Source organism: Phacochoerus africanus, chromosome 15 (assembly GCF_016906955.1).
Source record: "Phacochoerus africanus isolate WHEZ1 chromosome 15, ROS_Pafr_v1, whole genome shotgun sequence".
NCBI classification, from domain to species: Eukaryota; Metazoa; Chordata; class Mammalia; order Artiodactyla; family Suidae; genus Phacochoerus; species Phacochoerus africanus.
This window is the reverse complement of record NC_062558.1, coordinates 22,842,951-22,868,604: the sequence shown is the minus strand read 5'-3', so window position 1 is coordinate 22,868,604 and position 25,654 is coordinate 22,842,951. Positions and strand designations below refer to the sequence as shown.

Here is a 25,654-nt window from a genome sequence, read left to right as displayed (position 1 = left end):
CGCGAGATACCGGAAGGCGGCCCCTCCCACCGCCAACGCGGCCCAATCAGGAGGCGTGCTGCGCCCCGCCCAACCGAGCGCCAATCGCAGCTGGCGCCCTAGGGGGTGGTGGCTGGTTAGGGACTCGGGAAAAAGTCCGCGGAGGCGCGTGTCGCTCACCCTAGGGTCAGTCCCCGGCGGCCCTGCGGCCCGCGGCGGGGCGGGAAATGTCCGGCCCTCCCCGCCCGGCGCCCGGCGCCCTTTACCCCGCACTCAGGCAGCCCACAGTGGGGTCGGTGCCCCTGGCGGGCGCGGCTCAGGAGAGACGATGGCCCCCGCAGCGTCGAAACTGCGGACCGAAGCCGGGCTCGGGGCGCTCCCGCGGCGGGCGCTCGCCCAGTACCTGCGCCTTCTGCGGCTCTACCCGGTGCTCACCAAGGCGGCCACCAGGTCGGCGCGGAGGGAACGGTCGCGGGCGGGGGGCGACCTGGAGCTCGAACGACTCCGTGACCCAGCCCCATAGATGTATTCTACGTGGGGGCCTGAGTGTGAAAGGCAAAATCCTCATGCGTCGAAACGACCCTCCAGAGATCTTAAATTCACCGGAAAGTTCAGCAAGTGCGGTCTAGTGCGTTCGGTTCCTAAAAATATGGACCCAGGGACCAGAGTAAAGGAGCGCACGAGCTAACGGGCTCAGCCCCTCTGCTCTGGGGGTAACGCCCGTCCGAGGTGAATGGGGCTGGGAGAGAGGTCTGTCACCTGCCATCTGCTGCTGCCTTGCGGCGGGTTAGTACCCTTTGTTCTGAGGATTAGAATGGCGTTGAGGTACATGCCTTTGGGAAAGGCGTGGGAAGGCTACACGGGTGGTAGGTGTTAAGTCTTGTTTTCTCCAGCTGCTTTTTCTCTCGCTTTGAGAGAAAGCTGACAAAGCGCCCCCAGTGCTGCTGGCTAGCTCGGCCCTATTCTTTGGAGTATTAATTTTTTTATGAGCCATTTCCCCTTAATTGCTTTTTATTTATCAATTTTACAAGCGTGTCCCCTTTTACTAATTCAGGCTTCAGTAAATGTGAGCAGCGATTAAGATAAGTAGGTGAGGGCCCTACCCTGACAGAGCTTGTGTTGGAAGAAAGAACTAGACAAAAAGCAGAAAAATATGTAACAGATAAAGTGGTCAGGGGAGTTTTATCTGAAGAGGAGACATCTAAATAGAGGCTTGGGGAGTTCCTGTCGTGGCTCAGCTGGAACGAATCTGACTAGCATCCATGATGTAGGTTTGATCCCTAGCCTCGCTCAGTGGGTTAAGGATTTGGCATTGCCTTGAGCTGTGGTGTAGGTTGCATATGTGTTTTGGATCCAGTGTTGCTGTGGCTGTGGTATAGGCTAGCAGTTACAGCTCTGATTTGAACTCTAGCCTGGGAACCTCATTATGCCATGGGTGCAGCCCTAAAAAGACAAAAAAACCCAAAAAACAAAAAACACAAAGCTTGAAATAGAGGCCTGACAGAGTTCCCTGGTGGCTCAGTGGGTTAAGGACCTAGCATAGTCACTACTATGGCTCCAGTCATGGCTGTGGAAGGGATTTAATCCCTGGGCCGGAAACTAACTTCTGCATGCTATGAGTGGGTCCATACACACACACACACACACACACATATATACATGCATACATACATACATGCCTGAGGAAGGGAGGGAGCAGGCCATGCAAAGAAGGAAAGCAGAGGGTAGAGGGTACAGTAGATGCAAAGGTCCTGAGGGAGGAGCAAGCTAATAATGGAGACCTGGAAAGAAGGTCTGTGCCATTGGAGAAAAAGAACAGTGAGCAAAGGAGAGGTTGAGGAACACGTAGCCAAGGATCAGGTCAAGAGGGTCCTTATTGCCCCTACTAAGAATTTCACATTTTATAGATTGGAGATCTTCTTAGAAGGCAGCCGTAGACCAAGCCTTTGAGTACCTAGGCCTGTCTCCACCTTTTTTTTGAAAATTTTATTGTGATAAGTGTAGATTCACATGCAGTTATAAGAAATAACTCAGGGAGATCCCTTTTGTTTTTCCCAGTTTCCCCCATTGGCAACGTTTTGTCAAACTATAGTACAGTATCACAACCAGGACACTGATGTGGATACAATCCCTAGATCCTATTCAGACTTCCTCAGCTTTTCTTGTACTCATCCATGAGTGTGTGGTTGTGTGTATGTTTAGTTACATGCAGTTTTAACACACGTACAGGTGTGTGTATCCACCACCATAGTCAAAATGCAAAAATAGTTTCATCATAAGGATCCCTCCTGGGAGTTCCCATCGTGGCACAGCAGAAACAAATATGACTAGTATCCATGAGGATTCGGTTTCGATCCCTGGCCTCGCTCCTTGGGTTAAGGATCCAGTGTTGCCATGAGCTGTAGTGTATGTCAAAGACGCAGCTCAGATTCTTGCTATGGCTATGGTGTAGGCTGGTAGCTGCAACTCCAATTTGATCCCTAGCCTGGGAATTTACATAGGATATGGGTTTGGCCCTTACAAGCAGAAAAAAATGAATGAATAAATAAGGATCCTTCCTGTTGCCCTTTTATAACCACACAGTAGCCTCTTGCAAAATTATAGAATAATATCATAAGCAGGATATGACATCAATACAACCTACCAATTGGAAATCTTACTGTGCTTGTGTGTGTGTGTGTGTGTGTGTGTGTGTGTGTGTGTGCATGTGTATTAAGTTCTACCATCTCCAGCTTTTGAGATGGAGTACTTATATTTTGGCTGCTCTAATAAAGGTTCATGTCTACCCGTCCCAAGCACGTTCTTAGACCTGCCATGCTAATTTCATGCAGGAACATCAGATGCCTCCTGTAGGTCATTTCTGTTTTCTGAATACCTCTCTGTCCACAGTGGCATTTTGTCAGCACTTGGGAACTTCCTGGCCCAGATGATTGAGAAGAAGCAGAAAAAAGAAAGCTGTTCTCAAAAGCTAGATGTCAATGGGCCTCTCAGATATGCCATTTATGGGTGAGTTCCCCAAAGGGGCTGGTTTACTCAAGAGCAGGCTCAGTGCCACAAAGCTCAGGTCAAGACCTGGCATAGTCTAATTTGGAAAAATAATTTTGCAGAAGCATTGATGTCATCATGGGGAAAATATCAGAGTGGTGGATAAGGTTAACTTCACTTATGGTTTCATTTGGTTTTTATTTTTAAGATTTTTATTTCTTCTATTATAGTTAATTTATAATGGTCTGTCAATTTCTGCTGTCCAGCAAAGTGGCCCAGTCATATTATCCTCTATCATGTTACATCTCAAGATATAGTTCCCTGTGCTATACAGCAGGATCTCATTACTTATCCATTCCAAATGCAGTAGTTTGCATCTACTATCCCCAAACTCCCAGTCCATCCCACTCCCTCCCCCTGGTTTTTAGTTTGAATTACACAGGTGGGTGGGGGTGGCCATTTTAATTTGGCTGAGACACCTGAGAGCGGATGGCCTGAACCTAAAATCATACTTCAAGACCCACAGATCCTGAAAGAGGAATCCAGACCCAAATACAGCCAGTTAGTTTGTGTTGCTATTTTTGTAGCATAAACATACAGAAAAGAAATACTTAGGGATCCTGAAAATTGTCATTTCTGAACCACTTTTTGAATTACAAAAGCACAGAAATTCAGCAGTTTTACCAGTTAAATCCACTCTGAGTTCTCTGGCAACAGTAGTGTTTGCAGTGATGGATATTCTGAAGTCTTTGGCAATAAAAGTGTTGTTTTTTTAATTCGGAATTCACAAGTAATATTTTTATATCTGTAAGCATGCTAACTTGAGTCATCTCAGCTTTTCCACAATGTATTTAAAGTTCTAGGAGTTCCCATAGTGGCGCAGCGGAAACAAATCCGACTGGGAACCATGAGGTTGCGGGTTTGATCCCTGGCCTGGCTCAGCAGGTCAAGAATCCAGCATTGCCGTGAGCTGTGCTGTAGGTCTGGCGTTGCTGTGGCTTCGGCATAGGCCAGCGGCTACAGCTCCAATTAGACCCTAGCCTGGGAACCTCCATATGCTGCAAGTGCGGCCCTAAAAAGACAAAAAGACCAAAAAAAGAAAAAAAAAAAATCTGGAGTTCCCGCTGTGGCACAACAGTATTAGTGGCATCTTGGGATCGCTGAGTTAGATACCAGCCCTGGCACAGTGGGTTGAGGATCCAGCATCACTTCAGCTGTGGCGTAGGTTGCATCTACAGCGTGGATCTGATCCCTGGCCCAGGAACTCCATATGCCACTGGGCAGCTAAAAAAGAAAATAAGTAAATAAAGTCCTAACCCCGCCCCCAACCCCAAGAGGGGAGAGGGTATCAGAATCACCTGGAAGAACTTGTCCATTCAGCTTCCATCCCCAAGATTTACATTTTCTTCTACGTGAAAAGCCCTGCTCTGGACCACTTAACATTCTATGAAAGGTGAAAGGGCAGGGAAAGGGGACAGTCAAGTGAGAACTGCTTGTTTAAGGACTTTTGGTGTCTACCTGGAAGCACTCAGAGCCCCTGCCCATCTTTTGATCCTGGATCTTCTGAAGCCTCAGGTCTGTCATCCTGTTAGACCTGGTGGCTGGGTTCAGGCCTCTCCTGAGTACTCTGTGCACTTTAGAATGAATAGTAGCAACACAGACAAGCCAGCGCATCAGGTGTCAGCCCTGTTAGCGATCCCAGAGGATTTGCTGAAAAGCTCAAACACCAGGCAAAGCATCCATTTATTTGCTTACTACCTAGCACCTTCTCTGAGCCAGGCCCTGTTCTAGGTACTGCAAACACAGCAGTGAGCAGACAGACCCTGTTTCATGGCATTTACCCTCTAGGGGTGAAGAGAAGGCACTCTAAACAAATGAGTTCATGACATTCAGTGCTAAATGCGCTGAAGAAAATGAAACAGGGCCTGGAATATAGAGTGGCTGGGACAGTAGTAGATTCGTTATTCAGGAACATCTGGGAGGAACGCTCGAAGCCAGTGGTGTTGGGAAGGAAGCAGCCATGTGACAAGCAGGGGATCCGAGGCAGGAATAAGCCTGGCCTGTCAGAGGCAAAAAAAAAAAAAAAAAAATGCTGGAAGCAAATTCATAGCATATTTTCAAGAAGGACCTCACAAACCTGTGCAGTCAGGGCTGAGGGACTTCAGGGAGGCAGGGTGCAGGATCCGGGGTTGGGAGGTAAAGCTGGACCCAGGAAGGGTGTGTCCCGCTCACCCCCTCTGCCGGCCTCAGGTTCTTCTTCACAGGGCCGCTGAGTCACTTCTTCTATCTCTTCCTGGAGCACTGGATCCCTCCTGAGGCCCCCTGGGCCAGCGTCCAGAGGCTCCTCCTGGACCGGCTCCTCTTCGCACCCACCTTCCTGTTGTTGTTCTTCCTCATCATGAACTTCCTGGAGGTTGGTGTCTGCAGCAGCACCCAGGCATTGACAGCTCTTCCTCGGGGCATGGGGATTCTTAGCCTGGCACCTGTGCTTGGACTTCAGAGAGTCTGTGAACTCCTCACTACACTCAGGTTGAAAATTCACATTTTCCTTTGTGAACTTTGGAAGCGAGCCTCAGTTGGGTCAGCAGCGCCTGTTGGCTTGTGGTAGCAATCCCGGGTAGTGGGTGTTCTCCATCATTCCTTATACCTGCAGCCAGGTCCCATCACTGAGTGTGTTAATAAAGAAACACATGCACGAGTTCCCTGGTAGCTCAGCAAGTTAAGGATTCAGCATTGTCACTGCTGTGTGGTGCAGGTTCAGTCCCTGGCCTTGGAATTTCCACATGGCATGGAGCAGCCAAAAAAAAAAAAGCACAGGGAGTTCCCGTTGTGGCTCAGTGTGTTGAGGATCCGATATTGCCCTGAGCTGTGGTATAGGTCACAGATGCAGCTTGGATCCCATGGTGTTGCTGTGGCTGCAGTGTAGGCCGGCAGTTATAGCTCCAATTCAACCTCTAGCCCGGGAACTTCCATATGCCACGGGTGCAGCCCTAAAAAAAAAAACCACATGTACCAGTCTATCATAAAATTGTTTTCTGAATATTTTGATAGCTGTACTTCAGTATAATTGGATTCTTTGTAGCCCTACATATTTTATTTTTTTAGGGCCACACCCAAGGCATATGGAAGTTCCCAGGCTGGGGGTCAATTGGAGCTGTAGCTGCTGGTCTACACCACAGCCACAGCAATGCCAGATCTGAGCTGCATCCATGATCTGTGCTGCAGCTTGCAGCAACATTAGATCTTTAACCCACTGAGTGAGGCCAGGGGTTGAACCCACATCCTCATGGATACTAGTCAGATTCTTAACCCACTGAGCCACAATGGGAACTCCAGTCCTACATGTTTTATACTTCACAAAACATGATTCTGAGAAGTGGGTCCGTGGGCTTCACCAGACTGCCAGAGAGATCCAGGGTACCAGAAGTTTAAGCTCCCTAAGGATGTTGCAGAAAAGCCTGTGCTAACTCACGGTCTGGACATCATAAGTGCTCTGAAGAGGTTAACTTACCAGCACAGACTTTTTTTTAGGGCCACACTTGTAGCATATGGAAGTTTCCAGGCTAGGGGTCGAATCAGAGCTGTAGCTGCCAGCTTACTCCACAGCCACAGCAACACCGAATTTCAGCTGAGACTGCAACCTACACCACAGCTCACAGAAATGCCATATCCTTGACCCATTGGAGGCCAGAGATGGAACCCAAATCTTCATGGATACTAGTGGGATTCGTTTACTGCTGAGCCACAACAGGAACCCAACCAGCATAGACTTAACGTCACAACAGAACACTTGAGGTGTGTTCACTTGGAATTACCAGGAATGTCTGTTCTAATATGCCCAACCTCACTCCCACTAACTGGCACCCACATCATCTCATCTCCGTCCTTTGTGTACCCTAGATGTGTCATGTTTTGTCCTGAAAGTAATTTGTTTCAACCAGTCACAGCAGGTTAATGTGTCTCACCTGGGGTTTATTTTGAAAGCACATCTCAAGGTTTTTTTGTTTTGTTTTTTCTTTTTTTTTTACCTTTTTGTCTTTTAGGGCTGCACTTGCGGCATACGGAGCTTCCCAGGCTAGGGGTTGAATAGAAGCTATAGCCGCCAGCCTATGCCACAGCCACAGCAGCGCAGGATCCGAGCTGAGTCTGCGACCTACACCACAGCTCACGGCAATGCCGGATCCTCAACCCACTAAGTGAGGCCAGGGACGAACCCGTGTCCTCATGGATGCTAGTCAGGTTTGGTAACCATTCAGCCACGACGGGAACTCCCAAGTTCTTGTTACTAAGAAGAAGACCCCTTGAGGTCTAAAGTGACCCTGGTTGGCGGGGGGAGTGACAGCAAAGATGCTTCAGCTTTACTGTGGTTGCACATAAGTCCCGTTGTGGCTCAGTGGGCTGAGAACCCAACTAGGTGATGAGGATGTGGGTTTGATCCCTGGCCTTGCTTAGTGGATTAAGGATCTGACATTGCCATGAGTTACAGTGTAGATGCAGCTCAAATCTGGCATGGCTGTGGTGTAAGCTGGTAGCTGCTCCTCCGATTTGATAACTAACCTGGGAATTTCCATATGGTGCTCATGTAGCCCTAAAAAGACCAAAAAAATAAAAAAGAAAAGAAATATTTGGGAGTTCCCATTGTGGCTCAGTGGTTAATGAACCTGATTAGTATCCATGAGGACTCAGGTTCAATCCCTGGCATTGCTCAGTGGGTTAAGGATCCGGTGTTGCCGTGAGCTGTGGTGTAGGTCTTGGACATAGCTCAGATCCTGCATTGTTGTGGTTGTGGTGTAGGCCGGCGGTTATATCTCTAATTCCACCCCTAGCCTGGGAACCTCCATATGCCACAAATGCTGCCCTAAAAAAGAAAGAAAGAAAGAAAGAATTGGGAAGTCCTTAGGAAATCAGAGGTGGGAGAAAGTAAAGGGTCCTTATATCAAAAGTGAGGGTACCACAGCAGTTTCTTCCCTTTTTCCCTTCCAAATAGAGAGGGAATATATTCTCATTGAAAATCATAAACCCTCTATGTATACGTCAAATGTTACCAAAGTGCGTAAAGTACCCACCACATCAGTGACACAAGTGGGACTACACTGTACAACTGCACACTACAGATGCCTCTGCGTCTGCTGTTTTGCAATCGCAGATGTCATGTTACAAACTGCAGATCGTTCCACCATCTCTGCCTGTCCCTTTTGGCTAATGCCTAGAATTAATGTCCAAGGACACTGTCCTTGTCTCTCCTCCCTATAGAGGTGCAGCTGATATTTATTGAGCACTTGACAGGTGAGGAAGCTGAAGCCTTCAGTCATTTACAGGATAAACAACTGGCCTGAGTTCCTGTAACATGTGAGTCCCTGAGTCAGGATAGAGACAGGTTTTGTGGCTCCAGAGAGCTCTTAATCCTTATGATTTATTCCTCTGTGTGAAGTTGGTTTCCCCACATTCTTGACAATTGTGATTTTTTTTCTTTTAAATAGTTTGCAATCAGACAGATGTAAAACACTTTAATGTGTGGATCTTTGTTTATGAGGTTGCACACCTTTTTATATGTTTAGCTGTATTTCTTCCATGAACTTTGCTTTTTTTCTCACTTTTTTTTTTTTTTAATCTTTTTAGGGCCCCACCCATAGCATATGGAAGTTCCCAGACTAGGAGTCAAATCAGAGCTGCTGGCCTACACACACCAGCCATGGCAATGCTGGATCCTTAACCCACTGAGTGAGGTCAGGGATCAAACCCACCTCCTCATGGATACTAAGTCGGGTTCCTAACCCACTAAGCCACAACTTGAACTCGAACTTTGCCTCTTTTCCATTAGAGTGTTTGCTTTTTTTCTTAATGGATTTGTATGTTTGCATATATTAAGGATATCCTTTGCTGAATACAAGCTGCAGATATTTTTCCCATTTTTAATTTAAATTTTATTTTTTATTGAAGTATATTTGATTTACAATGTTGTGTTAGCTTCAGGTGTAAAGCACAGTGATTCAGTTACACATATACATATATCCATTCTTCTTCATATTCTTTTCCCATATAGGTTATTACAGAATCTTGAATAGAGTTCCCTGTGCTATATAGTAGGTCCTTGTTAATTATCTATTTGATATACAGTAGTATGTATGTCTTAATTCCAAAATCCTAATTTATCCCTCCCTCCACCTTTCCCCTTTGGTAACCATAAGTTTCTTTTCAAAATCTGTGAGTCTGTTTCTGTTTTGTAAGTTCATTTGGGAGTACCCATTGTGGTGCAGCAGAAACGAATCTGACTAGTATCCATGAGGATGCAGGTTTGATCCCTGGCCTCGCTCAGTGGATGGGGGATCCGGTGTTGCCATGAACTGTGGTGTAAGTTGCAAACTCGGCTTGGGTTTGGCATTGATGTGGCTGTGGTTGTGGCTGGCAGCTGTAACTCTATTTGACCCCTAGCCTGGGAACTTCCATATGCTGCAGGTGTGGCCATAAAAAATGTAAATAAATAAATTCATTTATATCATTTTTTAAGCTTCCACATATAAGTGATATCAAATGATATTTGTCTTTCTCTGTCCGACTTCACTTAGTATGATAATTTCTAGGTCTCTCTGTCTTGCTTCAGATGGCTAGGTGTTTGTCTTCTAACTTCATATAGTTAAAAAGTTTGCATAAAGTTTAAAATTTTGGAGTTCCTGTTGTGGCCGAGTGGGTTGAGAATCTGATATTAGTATCTATGAGGATGTGGGTTCCATACCTTGCCTCACTCAGTAGGTTAAGGATCCAGCATTGCCACAAGCTGTGGTGTAGGTCACAGATGCAGCTCAGACCCAACATTGCTGTGACTGTGGCATAGGCCAGCAGCTGCTGCTCAATTCGACCCCTAGCCTGGGAACTTCCTTATGCCACAGGTGTGGCCCTAAAAAGGAAAAAATAAAGTTTAAAAATTCATGTTATAAGCACAAGGAACTATATCTCGTCATTTGTGATGGAATATGATGGAGGATAATGGGAGAAAAAGAATGTATATATGTGTGTGTGTGTGTGACTGGGTCACTTTGGTGTACAATAGAAAATTGACAGAACACTATAAACCAACTATAATGGAAAAAATAAAAATCAGTTGCTGGGTGGTTTTTGCCTAATGGAGATTATTTTGGAAAGAACTGACAGCTCAGTCATAAGCAGCAGCGGCTCTGGTGCCAGGTGAGTTGTGCCAATTATACTATCAGCTCGTGGGCCAACATTGCAGCACAGTGATGGCCTCCGAGCTGCTCTGATTTTCCTGCTGGTTGTTTAGCTCCATATAGCTGCACCGCCAGTTAAGTACCCGTGTGTGCTGTGTAAATACAAATAGAAAAAAATCCCTGCAGTTTTAAAGAAATCATTGTGTTAGGCTCTGGGGGGCCCCAGCGGGTTCCCCGTTTTTGCTCACGTTCTGCGTTTCCCCCCTTTCCAGGGGAAAGACTTTGCCGCCTTCGTTGCCAAGATGAAGAGAGGATTCTGGCCGGCGCTGCAGATGAACTGGCGAGTCTGGACCCCAGTGCAGTTTATCAATGTCAACTACGTCCCTTTGCAGGTGAGGACAGCCTGGTACCGCGCGGAGCCAGAGGGGGGCTTCTTTTTCTGGAGGCATGGGGCCAGCCTAAGTTCTACGATCCTTCTGGGGCGTTTCTCGCTGCCCGGAGTTGTTAACGTTCTGGATTCGGGGAGGCAAAGCGACAGAGAGCTGCCTCCCAAGCGGGATCCCGGCAGCGCTCGGCTTTCTGGGGATGGAATTCCGTGGGCCCGCCAGAAGGATGTTAGTTCAGCGGGAGGTGGGAGGCTCCTCAGCTGCGGAGCCAGAGCCACACCTGTGCTGGGCCGGGCGGGGCCGGCTTCGAAACTGGGACTCGCCCAGAGGGCGGTGGGCGGGCTCTGAGCCGTGGGGGCGGAGCGTCCGGGTGGGAACCAGTCCTCCAGGCCACACTGCGGGGGTTTTTTTGTCCTTTTTTTTTCTTTTCTTTTTTTTTTTTTTTTTTGTAAGGCCGCACCCGCGGCATATGGAGGTTCCCAGGCTAGAGGTCCAATTGGAGCTGTTGGCGCTGGCCACAGCCACAGCATGCCAGATCTGAGCTGGGTCTGCGAACGCTGTGATCCTTAACCCACTGAGCAAGGCCAGGGATCGAACCCGCAACCTCATGGTTCCTAGTTGGATTCGTTAAACCACTGAGCCACGACAGAAACTCCTCCATTGGCTTTAAAAATGACCTTCCCAGAGTTTCCCTTGTGCATAGGAAACAAACCTGACTAGTATCCATGAGGATGCAGGTTTGATCCCTGGCCTTGTTCAGTGGATTAAGGATCCAGTGTTGCTGTGAGCTGTGGGGTAGGTTGCAGATGTGACTCAGATTCCTGTGGTGTAGGCCAGCCCCTGGCCTGGGAACTTACATATACCTCGAGTGCAGACCTAAAAAAGAAAAAAGAAGAAAAAAAAGTTTCTGTGCCGGGGATCCAACAGAACCTTAACTACGGCGGTGACCCAAGCCACTGCAGTGACGCCGGATCCTTAACCTGCTGCACCATGAGAGAACTTTTCTTTTTTAAAAATTTTATTATTTTTTCAGAGAGTTTTCTAAAAGGTGGTTGCAGGAATTCCTGTCGTGGCACAGTGGAAACGAATCTGACTAGTAACCATGAGGTTGCGGGTTCGATCCCTGGCCTCTCTCTGTGGGATAAGGATCCAGCGTTGCCATGAGCCGTGGTGTGGGTCACAGACGTGGCTCGGATCCTCCGTTGCTATGGTGTAGGCTGGCAGCTGTAGCTCTGATTCAATTCAACCCCTGGCCTGGGAACCTCCACATGCCATGAGTTCGGCTCTAAAAAGCAAATAAATAAATAACCAACCAAACAAATGAATAAATAAATGAATGGCGGTTGCAGGCAGGTACTTAGGGGCAGGGAGTTTATTCAGCAAATATTTACTGAGCACCTGCTGCTCTAGACTCTGGGGCTACCGTGATTAGTGGGATAGACCCGACTGCCACCTTGATGGAGCTTATGTGCGAGGGAGACTCTGTCACTGGCTAAAGGTGATTTCAAGTGGGAGTACATCTCTCTGATGGTCCAAGCAGGGCAGGGGAACAGGATGAGTTAGAGTGAAGAGCAGGTCATGGAGTTGTCAGGAAGGAGCTGGGTAAAGCCACCAGCATGGTGACCGGTCCTGGGGTAAGAGAGGCTGAACCAGAAGCTAAAGGGCTCAGTGAAGGAGTGTTTTCCTTACCATCCCAGAAACATCACCCCCCGCTGCTGGGGTCTAGCACAGAACTTTGTACAAATTGAAGGCGCAGCAAATCCAGCAGTGGGTGGATGGACTGACCAATAGATGAGCTCTATCCTTGGGGGGCTGGGGCCTGGTGAGTGTGCCCAGGGCTATATATATACATATATATATATATATATATTTTTTTTTTTTAATTTAGGGCTGCAGCTGAGGCATATGCAGGTTTCCAGGCTAGGGGTCGAGAATTGGAGCCTTAGTTGCCAGCCTACGCCAAAGCCATGGCAATGACAGTTCTGAGCCACATCTGTGGCCTACACTGCTGAGTGAGGCCAGGGATCGAACCCGAGTCCTCATGGATACTAGTGGGTTTGTTACCACTGAGCCACATCAGGAACTCCAAAGGACTGCTTTTGGAGTTCTCATTGTAGTACAGTGGAAGCAAATCTGACTAGTATCCATGAGGATGAGGGTTCAATCCCCTGCCCTCGATCAGTGGGTTAAGGATCCAGCGTTGCTATGAGCTGTTGTGTAGATCGCAGATGAGGCTTGGATCCTGCATTGCTATGGCTGTGCCATTGGCTTAGACCAGCAGATACAGCTCCAATTCGACCCCTAGGCTGGGGACCTCCATATGCTGTGGGTGTGACTCTAAAAAGCAAAAAAAAAAAAAAAAAAAGAAAGAAAGAAAAAGAAAAAAATGAAGGACTGTTTTTTTTCTTTTCTTTCTTTTTTTTCTCTTTTTTTGGCTGTGCCTGAGGCATGCAGAAGTTCCCAGGCCAGGATCAAACCCGTGCCATAGCAGCCACTTGAGCATCTGCAGTGACAGTGCCTGATCCTTAACCTGCCGCACCACGAGGGAGATCCATAGGGCCACGTTTTTACTTCGGTCTGTCTGTGTTCTCTCTGGCAGTTCCGGGTGCTTTTTGCCAACGTGGTGGCTCTGTTCTGGTATGCCTACCTGGCCTCTCTGGGGAAGTGAAGATGTCCTGGAGAGAGTGTCAGACACACAGAAGAAGTGGGCGGGGGACGCTCACCTGCTTGGAGTGAGAGAGCAGGCTAGATCATGTATTTAAGATGCCCTCAAATGATGGATGGAGAAATAGCTGAGTATCTTGATATCAGAATCTTGGGTTTTAAAAAGGCAGTAGCTGTCCTCAGGTGGTTTTGACCTCAAAACTTAAAATAGAGACCATTTCACCTGTCACTTTGGATTAAATTAGGATCACAATAAACTCTAACGTAGCTTTTTCAGTAGTGATTTTCATTTCTCAGAATAATTGCTGTTGCTTTGGAAGAAATGAGTGATCAGAGGGCTGCCCTCAGATTTTTTTAAATGTTTGAAGTATTGTAAAATATTTCACTGTATTCCTGCTTAGCCCCCTGGCACCACGACTTTCTAGACCCCTCTAGACCTTCCTCTGACCTCCTATTGCTCATTTACATTAACCCTCCCTCCTGGATTTTTCACTCTCAGAACATTCCTTCCTGATAGTGTTCCCTCATTTCATGGATCCAATAGCCCTTTGGATCTTAATTATATTTTTTGAAATTTTTCTCCTGTCTCATGTGCTGTTTCTATTTTTTCAGGGTTTTTGTCTTGTTTTGTTTTGTCTGTTTTGATCCTTGTCTTCCCCATCAGGATTTCCTGAAATGCCTGTTGATCTTTGTTTGTTTGTTTGTTTTTTCCTTTTTAGGGCTGCATATGGAAGTTCCCAGGCTAGGGGTCGAATTGGAGCTGCAGTTGCCAGCCTACACCACAGCCACAGCAATGCCAGATCCAAACAGTGTCTGTGACTTACACCACAGCTCATGGCAACACTGGATCCTTAACTCACTGATCGAGGCTTGGGATTGAACCTGCATCCTCATGGATACTAGTCAGATTCATTATCACTGAGCCACAATGGGAACTCCTGTTTTGTTTGTTTTGATCCTGGTCTTCCCCATCAGGATTTCCTTAAATGCCTGTTGACCCTTGATTGTGCATCGTTGTTAATGAGTCAAAGTTGGAGTTCCCTGGTGTCTCAGCAGGTTAAGGATCCAGCGTTGTTGCTGCTGTGGCGGGGGTTCAATCCCTGGAATGTCCACATGCCATGGGTGCAGCAAAAAAGAAAGGAAGAGAGAAAGAGAGAGAGAAGGAAGGAAGGAAGGACGAAAGATTCAAAGCCACTCAGGCACTTTGGGAGCTTAGGGTGCACTGGTTGCACTTGTCAAATAGAACCCTCTCTGTGGACCTTGACCAGGCAGGGACCCAGCTTTGCTAGGAATCACCTGTTCTCAATGACTCAGGTCTTTTCTTCAGGGTTGGTCAGTTTGCCCAGAGAAGCTTTTCATTTCTTTTGGAGGGTGGGGGGAAGGATGGTGGCTGTAGGGGAGCACTGTATGAACACAGTGGCCAGCACTCTTGTGGCTAACTGGAGAAAAGAGGTTAGGGTCCTATTATTAGCACATGAACTTCATAGAATTTCATTTTTTTTTCTTTTCTTTTTGTCTTTGCTAGGGCCACTCCTGCAGCATATGGAGGTTCCCAGGCTAGGGGTCTAACTGGAGCTGTAGCTGCCAGCCACAGCCACAGCCACAGCAACGTGGGATCCAAGCCAAGTCTGCGACCTACACCACAGCTCACGGCAATACCAGATCCTTAACCCACTGAGTGAGGTCAGGGATCAAACCCGCAACATCATGGTTCCTAGTCGGATTCGTTAGCCACTGAGCCACAACAGGAACTCCTAGAATTTCATCTTTATTACTACATCCCAGGTGCCTAGTTAGTGCAGTAGGTAGGGCATCAGTCTCATATTACTGCATCCCAGTCTCAGCTGTGTGTTGTTCTCAACTCCAGAGTCCTTTTGGCTCCGTCCTCTGGGATGAAAGTCTCCTAGTCTTCGGCCATGAGGGAAGTGAGGGGCTCACCTGAATACCCCGGTGATGGAGGGGATGGAAAGGGGCAACTTCTTACACATTTTCAGTCGGTAGCCCCACCCACTGTCCTGTTCTCAGAGGTGGGCTGGTACCTGTAACTCACCAGACTCTTCCAGACTCACTGAACTAATGGGGCTTGCTTCTTGGCTTCCCACAGTGAAGGAAACTGATATTCCATCTTTTCAAGTCAATAATGATCTGATATCCAGCTTCCAAAATTTTATTAGCTGATCTCTCTGCTTTATTGCTTCTGTGGACACAAATACATTCTTATGAATTTTTTCTTTCTAAAACTTTTTACTGTCAGTTTTGTAAGTGACCTTTTGGAAGGAGACAAATGCATGGGTTGAAGATACCATGTTTAAGCAGACATCTGGGTATTTATGTGGAATACATTTGTTCTCCAAAACCCAGAATGATTTTGTTGTTGTCATTGTCTTTTTAGGGCCACACCTGTGGCATATGGAAGTTCCCAGGCTAAGGGTCCAATCAAAGCTGTCACTGCCAGCCTACACCACAGCCACATGGGATCCAAGCCTCATCTGTGACCAACATCACAGCTTGTGGCAATGCCAGATCCTTAACCCACTGAGCGAGGCCAGGAATCAACCTGAGTCCTCATGGATACTAGTCAGGCTTGTTACTGCTGTGCCACAATGGGAACTCTAACCCAGAGTGATTTTTTGTTTGTTTCTTTTTAGGGCCGCACTCGTGGCATATGGAAGTTCCCAGGCTAGGGGTTGAATCAGAGCTGTAGCCGCCAGCGTACACCACAGTCACAGCCACACCAGATCCAAGCCAAGACTGTGACCTACACCACAACTCACGGAAACTCCAGATCCTTAACCCACTGAACAAGGCTAGGGATCGAACCCCCAACCTCATGGTTGCTAGTTGGATTCGTTAACCACTACGCCGTAACAGGAACTCCATCAATGCCGGATCCTTAATCCACTGAGCAAGGCCTGGGATAGAAACAGCATCCTCATAGATACTAGTTGGGTTTGTAACCCACTGAACCACAACAGTACTCCTGACTCTACTTCTCTGAGATTCCTGGAGCAAAGTCATAAAATGTAGGGTAGTGGGTGCTAAGGGCTGGCAGAGGAGAGTGGGGGGTTAAGTGTTTGGGAAGATGAAAAAGTTCTGGCGATGGCACGACAAAGACAAAGTGCTTAATGCCACTGACCTGTGTCCCTAAAAATGGTTAAGATGGAGTTCCCATCCTGGCTTAGTGGTTAAGGAATCCCACTAAGATCCATGAGGATGTGGGTTAGATCTCTGGCCTCCATGGGGTTCAAGGATCTGGCAATGCGGTGAGCTGTGGTGGTAGGACAGGGATCAGATCCCGTGTCGCTGTGGCTGTGGCGTAGACCAGCAGCTACAGCTCCGGTTGGACCCCTAGCCTAGGAACTTCCATATGCCACAGGTGCGGCCCTAAAAAGTTAAAAAAAAAGGTTAAGATGCTAAGTTTTACGTTACGTGTTATTTTACTACTTAAAAACAAAGCAACCGGGAGTTCCTGTCGTGGCTGAGCAGTTAACGAACAGGACTAGCATCCATGAGGACGAGGGTTTGATCCCTGGCCTCGCTCAGGGGGTTAAGGATCCCGCCTTGCCACAAGCTGTGGTGTAGATTGCAGACGCGGCTTGGATCTTGCGTTGCTGTGGCTGTGGTGTAACGCGGGGTGGCTACAGCTCCGATTTTACCCCAAGTCTGGGAAACTCCGTATGCCCTAGAAAAACAACCCCCCCCAAACCCAAAGCAACCTGTAGGAGATCCCCAGTTCACTTACACTAGAACCCCAATTATCTGTAGGGCACGGGTTCCCTCCGGGCTCTTTGCAGAGCTGACCCCTCGCCCAGACCCCACGGCGCGCCACCTCCAGGCGGTGCGACCCCCGAAGGCGGCTCCACTGGAACGCCGCGTGAACACCCACCACCCTTGCCACCCGAAGTCGGGAACGGCGGGCACCCGGGGCCTGCAGCACTAGACCGAGAGGAGAATTAGAGAATCACCGCCCACCGTGGGGGCTGCATCTTGGATGCCGGAAGTCGTCCGCTGCCCGGTTGGGCGTTCCCGGCGACCCCCGCGCAACCCGCCGGCCGGAAGCGCACGCCTGACGAAGCGTGTCCCTCACGGGGTGCCGTCCGCGCCCGTGAGCGCCTGCGCGGGGTTGGCGCGGGTCTGGCCGGCATGGCGTTCCGGCAGGCGCTGCAGCTGGCGGCCTGCGGCCTGGCTGGGGGCTCGGCTGCGGTCCTTTTCTCCGCAGTGGCGGTGGGGAAGCCCCGCGCGGGCGGGGACGCGGAGCCGCGCGTGGTCGAGCCGCCGGCGTGGGCGGGGGCCGCGCGCCCCGGGCCCGGCGTCTGGGACCCCAACTGGGACAGGTGCGGGGTCCGCGGGTGGAGTCCTGGCAGACCCAGACGGCCGGCGGCGGGAGCCCTCCTGGGCCCTGGCGGCTACATTCGGCCGGTGGGGTCGGTAGAGGGGCAGGCAGGGCGGGCGAGGCCGGCTTGCGTGCGGGTTTCTCTTTCGGTTCTGGCTGCAAGGCTGCCTGTGGATGTGGGCCGCCCCCGACTTCTTCTGAGCCTCAGTTTCCTCGTCCGTCCCGCCCGGCCCCACTTCTGAGCCTCAGCACGCTCGTCTACCGGAGGGTCGTTTTGAGGAACTAGCACAGTGATGCCGGGGACAGTGCCCAGTACACGGGGAAGCCCGAAGTGGCTATTTGCCGTCCTAGACCGAGGGCTTGGGCTTCCTTAGGGCTCTCATCCTTATTTCCTCTTTCTCAACTTGGGAATCCTCAGATTAGATAATGATTCCCTGTTTTCAGTCCAGCTGAGAAGGAGGTGGATGTGGGTCCTTAAAAGGCAGGGAATCTGCAGGGAAGATATAGAAGGATAAGGACTAGCAGCCATCTTGAATAGGAACCTGAGCTTCCCGGGGTCTCGGGCCCCTGCCTGGCCGCTCGCTGTCACCTGTTCTTATTGAGCACTTGAAATGTGGCACCTGTGACCAGGAAACAATATTTAGGTTTACTCAGTGTTAATTAGATTTAAAAAACAAAGCAGTGCAGATTTTAAAGTACTAGGTTGAAACGATAGTATTTTGATACATTGGAGTAAATAAAGTGAGTTACTGAAATTTCCCGTTTCTTCCTACTTTGTAAATGGGGATACTTGGGAATTTAAAATTACATACGTTGCCAGTGTTCTTTTTCTATTGGACAGCGCTGCTCTGGAGTCTGGGAGTGGCTGTTGTGGGTTGGTTTACATAGTTCTAGCTCTTTACTACTAGACAGTTGACTCTGAGTGTGGGGTGCAGAACTAATATTTATTGTTAGTCTAGTTGTATCAGGAACTTAGTAGGTATTTTTTTTTTAATTTTTAATAAAAACCTATTGTAGTTTTACATTTGGAGAAAACTTGGAAAGGTAATAGAGTTCCTGTATACTCCACACCCAATATAGAATATTTGTCACAACCAGAGATCCAGTTACATGTTATCATTAACTGATGTCCATACTTTTTTGAGACTCCTCAGTTCTTACATATCGTCCATTATCTTTTCTAGGATCCCACCTGACAGGCAGCCCTGGCTCCTTTTGGTTTTGACAGTTTCTCAGACTTCCCTTATTTTGGTGACCTGGACAATTTTGAGGAGCTCTGGTTAGGAATTTTGTAGAATGTCCCTCAATTGGGATTTTTTTTTTTTCCCCTTTTTATGGCCACACCTGCAACATGGGATTTGTCTCTTTTTCTCATGATTATATACTGGGGTAGTATTCTCTTATTTATTTTATTTTACTTATATGTTTTTCTTTGCTGCACCTGCAGCATATGGAAGTTCCTGGCCAGAGATCAAACCTGAACCACAGTGGTAACTAAAGCCACAGCCACGACAATGCCAGATCCTTAACCCCCTGAACCACCAGGGAACTCCTATATTCTCTTTTTTAAACATCAGTATAGTCTTCTGAATTTCTTGGGCCTTTTTAAGGAAACGTTCACTCTGAGCTTAAAGGACTTATCTGAGGTAGAGCCAGACTCCAGCTTTGTTTGAGGTTGATGTACTGTATTTGGTTACTAAGTCTAGATTGGGAGTGTGGGGGGGGTGTACATTCTGGAAAGTTCCAGAGCCTTATCCAGTGAAGTCTCCAACCTCTTCTGAGGAATGAGGCTTCCTGGGTCTGTGCCTGTAGATTCCAGATGCCTTCTCTGGCTCTACCACAGGCTCCCACATGCCTGCCCATGTGCCTGGCAGTTATGCCGTACCATGCTGGCACAGTGGCCCATGCAGAAGCCTTGAATTCATTACTCCCCTCAAAACTTATCCTTCCACCACTCTGCCTCAGCTGAAGGCATTCTTTTGCCAGCCCAGCCGGGAGCAACCAGAGTGCCTGTCTGCGCCAGACTTTGGCATTTTGAGCATCTTTGCTGCTGCTGTCCCTCCCAGCCCGTGATCAGCTCCTCGGCATTTTCTGTGATAAGTGGAACAGTTTTTTCCTCACTGTCCAATGTGATAACCACCACCGCACGTGCTACGAAGTATTGAAAATGTGCTTAGTGTGATTGGGGAAATGGAGATTTATTTTATCCATTTTTTTGCCCATTATTTTGACTTTCAGTAGCCACGTGATCAGTGGCTGCTATTGGGCACAGTGTCCCCATTTGCTGGGCCGACCTGTGGGCATTTCCTGCCTGCCCTCCCACAGCCACTTCTTGTTACTTGCTTCTGTCCTCTCCATGTCACTGGTTGCCTTGCTGTGACTGTCAGTCTCCTCCCGAGGACGTGAGTGGCACAGGGGCTTTGATTGTCTGTTCTGTTTGCTCCAGTGGCCCAGAGAAGGCCTGGTGCTGAGTTCTGGGATGTGTGGCATGTGCTCGGGGCAGGGGTGGAGTACGGAGGCCTTTGCTTCTGTGCTTTCTCAAGATGGGAAGCCCCTCTGTCAGAAAGACTATCTCTCCTATTTCAACATTAGGCGAGAACCTCTGTCCCTGGTCAATCTGCGGAAGAGGAACCTTGAACCCGGAGAAGAAGAGCTGGCGTCCAGGCTGGACCACTACAAAGCCAAGGCTACTAGGCACATCTTCCTCATCAGGCACTCCCAGTACCATGTGGACGCCTCCCTGGAGAAGGACCGCACGCTGACTCCCCTGGGTAAGTGGCTGGGCCTCTTTGGACCTATGTCAGGGGCTCTTGCCCAGGTGTGGGCGTTGTCATCACCAGTAATTAGCAGGCAGAACTGACACAAGGCAGGCTCTGAAAACATCATCAATTTTATTTAATTTTTTGCTTTTTCAGCCCCCACTAGTTGCATATGGAAGTTCCCAGGCTAGGAGTCAAGTCGGAGCTGCAGCTGCCAGTCTCTACGCCATAGAGCAGCACAGGATCCGGGCTGCATCTGCGACCTATGCCACAGCTCATGGCAGCGCCGGACCCCTTAATCCAGTGAGCAAGGCCAGGGATCAAACGTGTGTCTTCATGGATACTATTTGGATTCATTATTGCGGAGCCATGAGGGGAACTCCCTGCTTATTTTTTATTTATTGTTGTGGTCACTGTTTTTAACGTTTTTCCTGTGTGGAGCCGAAGGTGGCTGCTCTGTTTCCTTGGTTTTACCTGTTGAAAGCTTGGTCCCCTAGTTAGGCCTGAGCCATGGGAGGGGCTGCCTGTCTTGCCCCCACCCCCAGTGGGACTGAAGTATTTGTGAGGCAGACAAAGAGTGGCCCCAGTAACATGTGATCCTTGGTGTATTTCACCCTCCAGGTCGTGAGCAGGCTGAGCTAACTGGTCTCCGACTTGCAAGCTTGGGGTTGAAATTTAATAAAATCGTCCATTCCTCCATGACCCGTGCCATAGAAACCACTGACATCATCAGCAAACACCTGCCAGGTGAGTGCCAGGCACTCTCAGGTGCCTGGCAGTGGGGAGGGCAGGCAGCTTCTCCTGGTGCCACTGAGCCCTGTGCCTCTCCACAGGCGTCTGCAGGGTCAGCACAGACCTGCTCAGGGAGGGCGCCCCCATCGAGCCTGATCCCCCAGTGTCTCACTGGAAGCCAGAGGCTGTGGTAAGAACTCCCCGGGGCAGGCAGCCCCTCTGCTGTGCCCAGACTCGGGGCCCTCCTTTCCTGATGCCCGCGAGGCGTCCATCCGCACAAGTCCTCTCTCTGCCCCCAGCAGTATTACGAAGATGGCGCGAGGATCGAGGCTGCCTTCCGGAACTACATCCACCGGGCTGATGCCAAGCAGCAGGAGGACAGTTATGAGATCTTCATCTGCCACGCCAATGTCATCCGTTACATCGTGTGCCGGTGAGGGTCCTGGGGTCACCCAGCCCGTTTTCCCTCCTTGTACCCCAGTGCTCTCCACAGGCTGAGTTGGTTGTCTGGTAGAACGGCCTTCAATTTGCTTTTCTCAGGACCAAGTGTTTTTGGTGGGAACAGACCAGACTGATGTGCCCTGGTGGGCCACTTTCCCAGCAGTGCTGATGGGGCTGCTTGGCTCAGGCGCCGTGTTCTGGGTCCTTGCACCATGAGGTTGCACTTTTATTTTATTTTATTTTTATTTTTACTTTTTTCTTTTTGCCTTTTCTAGGGCTGCTTCCGTGGCATATGGAGATTCCCCAGGCTAGGGGTCCAGTCGGAGCCTATGCCAGAGCCACAGCAATGCAGGATCCTTAACCCACTGAGCAAGGCCAGGAATCAAACCTGCAACGTCCGGGTTCCTAGTTGGATTCGTTAACCACTGTGCCACGACGAGAACTCCGAGGTTGCGCTTTTTAGGAGGCAGCGCTGACACCCCAGATTTAACTCCCACGGGCTTTAGCACCTGTCACTAGGTGCTGTCACTACAGTTGTTGGGTAGTTTTTACCTAGTGGTTTTGTGTTTTTCTCTATATATTTGTTTTTGGTCACATCTGCAGCATGTTGAAGTTCCCAGGCCAGGGATCAAACCTGAGCCACAGAATTGACAACCCACTGCACCGCCAGGGAACTCCCTCCCTTTATTAATTGGAATTATTTGCAATCGTCAGCTCATGGGTTTGTTTCAGGCTGGGTTGTTTGTAATCTGTGACCACATTAGTCATTTGGCTGCTCCAGTGTTGGATGGTGTAAGCTCTCCAGAGGCTCCTGTGTCCTTGGCCCTGATCACTTTCTTACTTCCTGGCACCACAGAGAGTTCCAGGGCCCTCATAAGTGACCCCCGCCCTGAGCCACAGCCCCAAGTCACAGAGAGCCCTGCACATGGAGGGCCAGCTGAGTGCTTTTGTGTTTGCCCAAATCCTACTTAGTGCAAGATTTGGAGTAACTGGAACCCTGCCTCCCCCTGGACCCGCTGCAAAGTGTTTGGTGGTAGCTGTGGGGGTCACCCTTCTCACTTGGGGCCATTTGCCCTCAGGTGTCACACTCATGGCCCTGGGGAGAAGCCTGGCGGCTGGGAGGAAGGGTCAGCTTGAGGCAGGCCTGGGTGACACCTACATCACTAGGTGGCGCCACCAGTGCTGAAGACAGGCCAGAAATGGCTGGGACTTGGAAGAATGGTGCCTGTGCTGAAAACAGGGCTGCTGGGGAGTTCCCATTGTGGCTTAGCAGTAATGAGCCCAACTAGTATCCATGAGGACATGGGTTTGATCCCTGGCCTTACTCAGTGGGTTAAGGATCCAGTGTTGCCATGAGCTGTGGTGTAGGTCACAGATGTGGCTTGGATCTGGTGTGGCTGTGGCTGTGGCGTAGGCTGGTGGCTGCAGCTCTGATTCGACCCCTAGCCTGGGACCTTCCGTATGCTACAGGTGAGACCTAAAAAAGACAAAAACAAACAAAAAAAAACATGGCTGCTGGGAACTAGAGCGCCAGCAGTAGGGCCTGTGAGGGCACTCTGCTCGCAACTTAGGAGGGTGACCTTGAGGCTAGGAAGCAGCGTGAAGGTAGTGACTCCTTTTAGTGGGCTAAACTCCTGCCAGAGTGTTAGCCCTGCTGCTTGTCCACCCCAACGGGCTGGGGGACAGAGGATGTTTGGCGACTCACACAGAGGTCAAGGCCATAACTGCGCTTTTCAGCCAATACTATGTCTAAAAAGGTTTTTTGTTTTTTTTTAATGATTTTTATTTTTTTCCATTATAGCTGGTTTACAGTGTTCTGTCAAATTTCTACTGTATATCAAGGTGACCCAGTCATATATACATATATACATTCTTTTTTCTCACATTATCATGCTCCATCATAAGTGATTAGATATAGTTCCCAGTGCTATATAAAAAGTTTTTAAGACATGCCTTGGACCTGGTGTTGCTGTGGCTGTGGTGTAGGCTGGCAGCCGCAGCTCTGATTCAGCCCTAGCCTGGGAACTTCCATATGCCGTGGGTTTGGCCCTAAAAAGACAAAAAAAAAAGAAAGAAAGAAAGAAAGAAAGAAACTTTTTTTTAAGAGCATGAAAATGGTACAGAGGTGGTGAGTTGCTCCAGCTCTGCCCATTCCTGGGGGAGAACAGGTCAGGAGGGAACCTGCTGCAGCTCGTGGCAGCCCCCTTTTGGTGACACCAGGAAAATGAATTAAATTGCATGCACTTGTAGGAAACCAGTGTATTCCCGAGTCCTCTGCAAGCCTGCTGCTGGGCTGATCCCTCCAGGGGGGCTGGGCCCTCACCTCACCCCATGTTTGACTGACTGGCATCCCCCCACAGCTCCTTCTGAGAAACCCCTGCTTAGACCCAAGGGACCGGCAGGTGCTGGTCCCAGTCCCAGGAAGGTCGGCTCTGAGGCCCCATTTCTAGCATGTTCCTTCTTCCCCAGGGCGCTGCAGTTCCCCCCAGAAGGCTGGCTCCGTCTTTCCCTCAACAACGGCAGCATCACCCACCTGGTGGTCCGGCCAGATGGCCGCGTGGCGCTCAGGGCCCTCGGGGACACAGGGTTCATGCCTCCTGACAAGATCTCCCGCTCCTGAGGGCGGCCCCCAGGCCCTGCTCTTCTCCACAGCCCCTGCCTGGCCCGGGAACACAGGCTTCTCCGGGTCTTCCCTCTAGGGTGAGGCCTCGGCAGGCGGGAGTGGCCATTGAGGGGGCAAGCTGGCAAGCTCCTGGCCAGGGCGGAAAAGGGAAACACTCAGAGTGTTTCTGCCTGGCTCTCGCCTACCAGCATGAGGCTGTGGGGCTTAGGGAGGCCGGTTTGAGGGACTGGACGAGGCTGGCAGATGCCAAGAGTCCTGGCCCTCTGGCCCCTTTGCAGGTCCTCCGCCAGGCAGGAGGAGGGCACCAGTGCTTCCGTTCTTAACTTATTTTGCTTCATATGTTTTCACTTCTTAAAATTCTTTTGTCACTGAAGTATTTGTCAAATAAAGATTTTCCTCGTCTGGGTTCTTTGAAAACCAACTTCTCACTCCATAGTTCCACACCCTGATGCTTTTGGATGTGAAACTCACCTGTGTCACCAGGCCTGTTTCGACACACAGGAGCACCCCAGCAGGTGACAGCAACCGTAGGTCTCATAGGAGGGGCCAGGTAGTCGCACTGAGAGGTCCAGCTGATGGTTTAATCTTCGTTGGCCTCTGGCTGTTACTCTCTTAGGCTTATGGATTAAAATGTTTAGATACAATGTGTCTGTCCAGATTTGTTAATTTAGGAAAAACTATAATTTCTATGAAGTGGTTATGAACATTTTCTGCAATCAGTGAAACTAATTGGGATGTCTGATCCATCTCTGTCAACTTTGGAAGTAACTACAAAATAAAATTTTATTTTACTGTTTTTTTTCAAAGCACTAATTGTGAATGTTTTAAAGAAAACCGGAGGCATGTGCAGCAGCAGACTCACTGAAATTTCCAGCAGAAAGCTCTTTTCCCCAGTTTTGTGTGTACCCTGGGCTAAGGGTTTGGTAGGGTCTCTGCCCACCAGGGGCCTCAGTGAGAGGCCCTGACCCAGGACGGTGAGCTTGGCAAGTACACTCCATTTTGTAGAAGCAGTTTTGACAAGGAAGCCAGGGGCTCTGCTAACTTCAAGACCAGAGGTCACAGGGAGACCCCCGACCCATGGGGCCTGGCAGGTGTTCCCAGCGCCCTTGCTGTCCTGTCTGCAGGCCTGTTTTCCCACCCTTTACACTAGACCTTTGAGAAGCAGGGCCACATTTTAGGAACATGAGCCCTGGAGCAGTAGGTGGGTGACTGGACAGGGTTAGTGACGGGCCCAGGGACGTGGTGCAGGAAACTGTCTCCTAGAGTGGGACAGGTGACTGAAAATTTATGGAATGTCAGTAACAGCCTGTTTTATCAAAACAAAAGTGGTGCCTCAAGAATTGACAACAGTGGAACTTCAACCTGGTCCAAGTGACTGCGTTGCTCTTTGTTCCAAAATCCTTTTGAGGTGGTTGAGAGAGGAACCCACGTGCTGGAGAATATAGGTTTCTGTGCCCAGATGCAGAAGAGCATGAGACGAAAAAAGCACGTGCCCTGAACAGCCTGGCAAGCAAACATGGCTAAGGGGACAGGGCAGGGATGCGCCCCATGGCCCTGGCAACTACACCCAACCAGGCAACTAGTGCATA

At 49.3% G+C, this 25,654-nt stretch overlaps 2 protein-coding genes and 1 long non-coding RNA gene across 6 annotated transcripts; 2 read left to right on the top strand and 1 right to left on the bottom strand.

Moving 5' to 3' along the window:
* Positions 1-115: 115 nt before the first annotated feature.
* PXMP2 (peroxisomal membrane protein 2) lies at positions 116-13,755 on the top strand. Of its 3 annotated transcripts, none has more exons than XM_047762537.1 (5): positions 177-429; positions 2,869-2,985; positions 5,215-5,377; positions 10,400-10,519; positions 13,113-13,755. In XM_047762537.1, the coding sequence occupies exons 1-5, from the start codon at positions 308-310 to the stop codon at positions 13,179-13,181; spliced, it is 591 nt and encodes a 196-aa protein (XP_047618493.1). In that variant the 5' UTR covers positions 177-307; the 3' UTR covers positions 13,182-13,755. The 3 variants fall into 3 exon arrangements, with proteins under 3 accessions (XP_047618495.1, XP_047618493.1, XP_047618494.1); XM_047762538.1 differs by lacking the exon at positions 177-429 and adding an exon at positions 454-765; XM_047762539.1 differs by lacking the exons at positions 2,869-2,985; positions 5,215-5,377 and having other exon boundaries at positions 116-429.
* Positions 13,756-14,929: 1,174 nt separating this feature from the next.
* On the bottom strand, positions 14,930-17,264 carry LOC125116886 (uncharacterized). Its single transcript, XR_007132443.1, has 2 exons — positions 17,150-17,264; positions 14,930-15,374 (listed from the first exon to the last, which is right to left on the bottom strand). It is a non-coding gene; the product is annotated as an uncharacterized LOC125116886 (long non-coding RNA).
* On the top strand, positions 17,071-24,861 carry PGAM5 (PGAM family member 5, mitochondrial serine/threonine protein phosphatase). Of its 2 annotated transcripts, none has more exons than XM_047762534.1 (6): positions 17,071-17,511; positions 20,103-20,281; positions 20,891-21,016; positions 21,103-21,191; positions 21,301-21,434; positions 23,912-24,861. In XM_047762534.1, the coding sequence occupies exons 1-6, from the start codon at positions 17,321-17,323 to the stop codon at positions 24,060-24,062; spliced, it is 870 nt and encodes a 289-aa protein (XP_047618490.1). In that variant the 5' UTR covers positions 17,071-17,320; the 3' UTR covers positions 24,063-24,861. The 2 variants fall into 2 exon arrangements, with proteins under 2 accessions (XP_047618490.1, XP_047618492.1); XM_047762536.1 differs by having other exon boundaries at positions 17,283-17,511; positions 21,304-21,434.
* Positions 24,862-25,654: the final 793 nt, after the last annotated feature.

Coding starts and splice junctions, on each gene's coding strand:
- PXMP2 (XM_047762537.1), top strand. CDS start 308: ATGGCCCCCGCAGCGTCGAAACTGCGGACCGAAGCCGGGCTCGGGGCG. Junction 430..2,868: donor CTCACCAAGGCGGCCACCAG/GTCGGCGCGGAG, acceptor CTCTGTCCACAG/TGGCATTTTGTCAGCACTTG. Junction 2,986..5,214: donor CTCAGATATGCCATTTATGG/GTGAGTTCCCCA, acceptor TGCCGGCCTCAG/GTTCTTCTTCACAGGGCCGC.
- PGAM5 (XM_047762534.1), top strand. CDS start 17,321: ATGGCGTTCCGGCAGGCGCTGCAGCTGGCGGCCTGCGGCCTGGCTGGG. Junction 21,017..21,102: donor CATCAGCAAACACCTGCCAG/GTGAGTGCCAGG, acceptor GCCTCTCCACAG/GCGTCTGCAGGGTCAGCACA. Junction 21,192..21,300: donor ACTGGAAGCCAGAGGCTGTG/GTAAGAACTCCC, acceptor CTCTGCCCCCAG/CAGTATTACGAAGATGGCGC.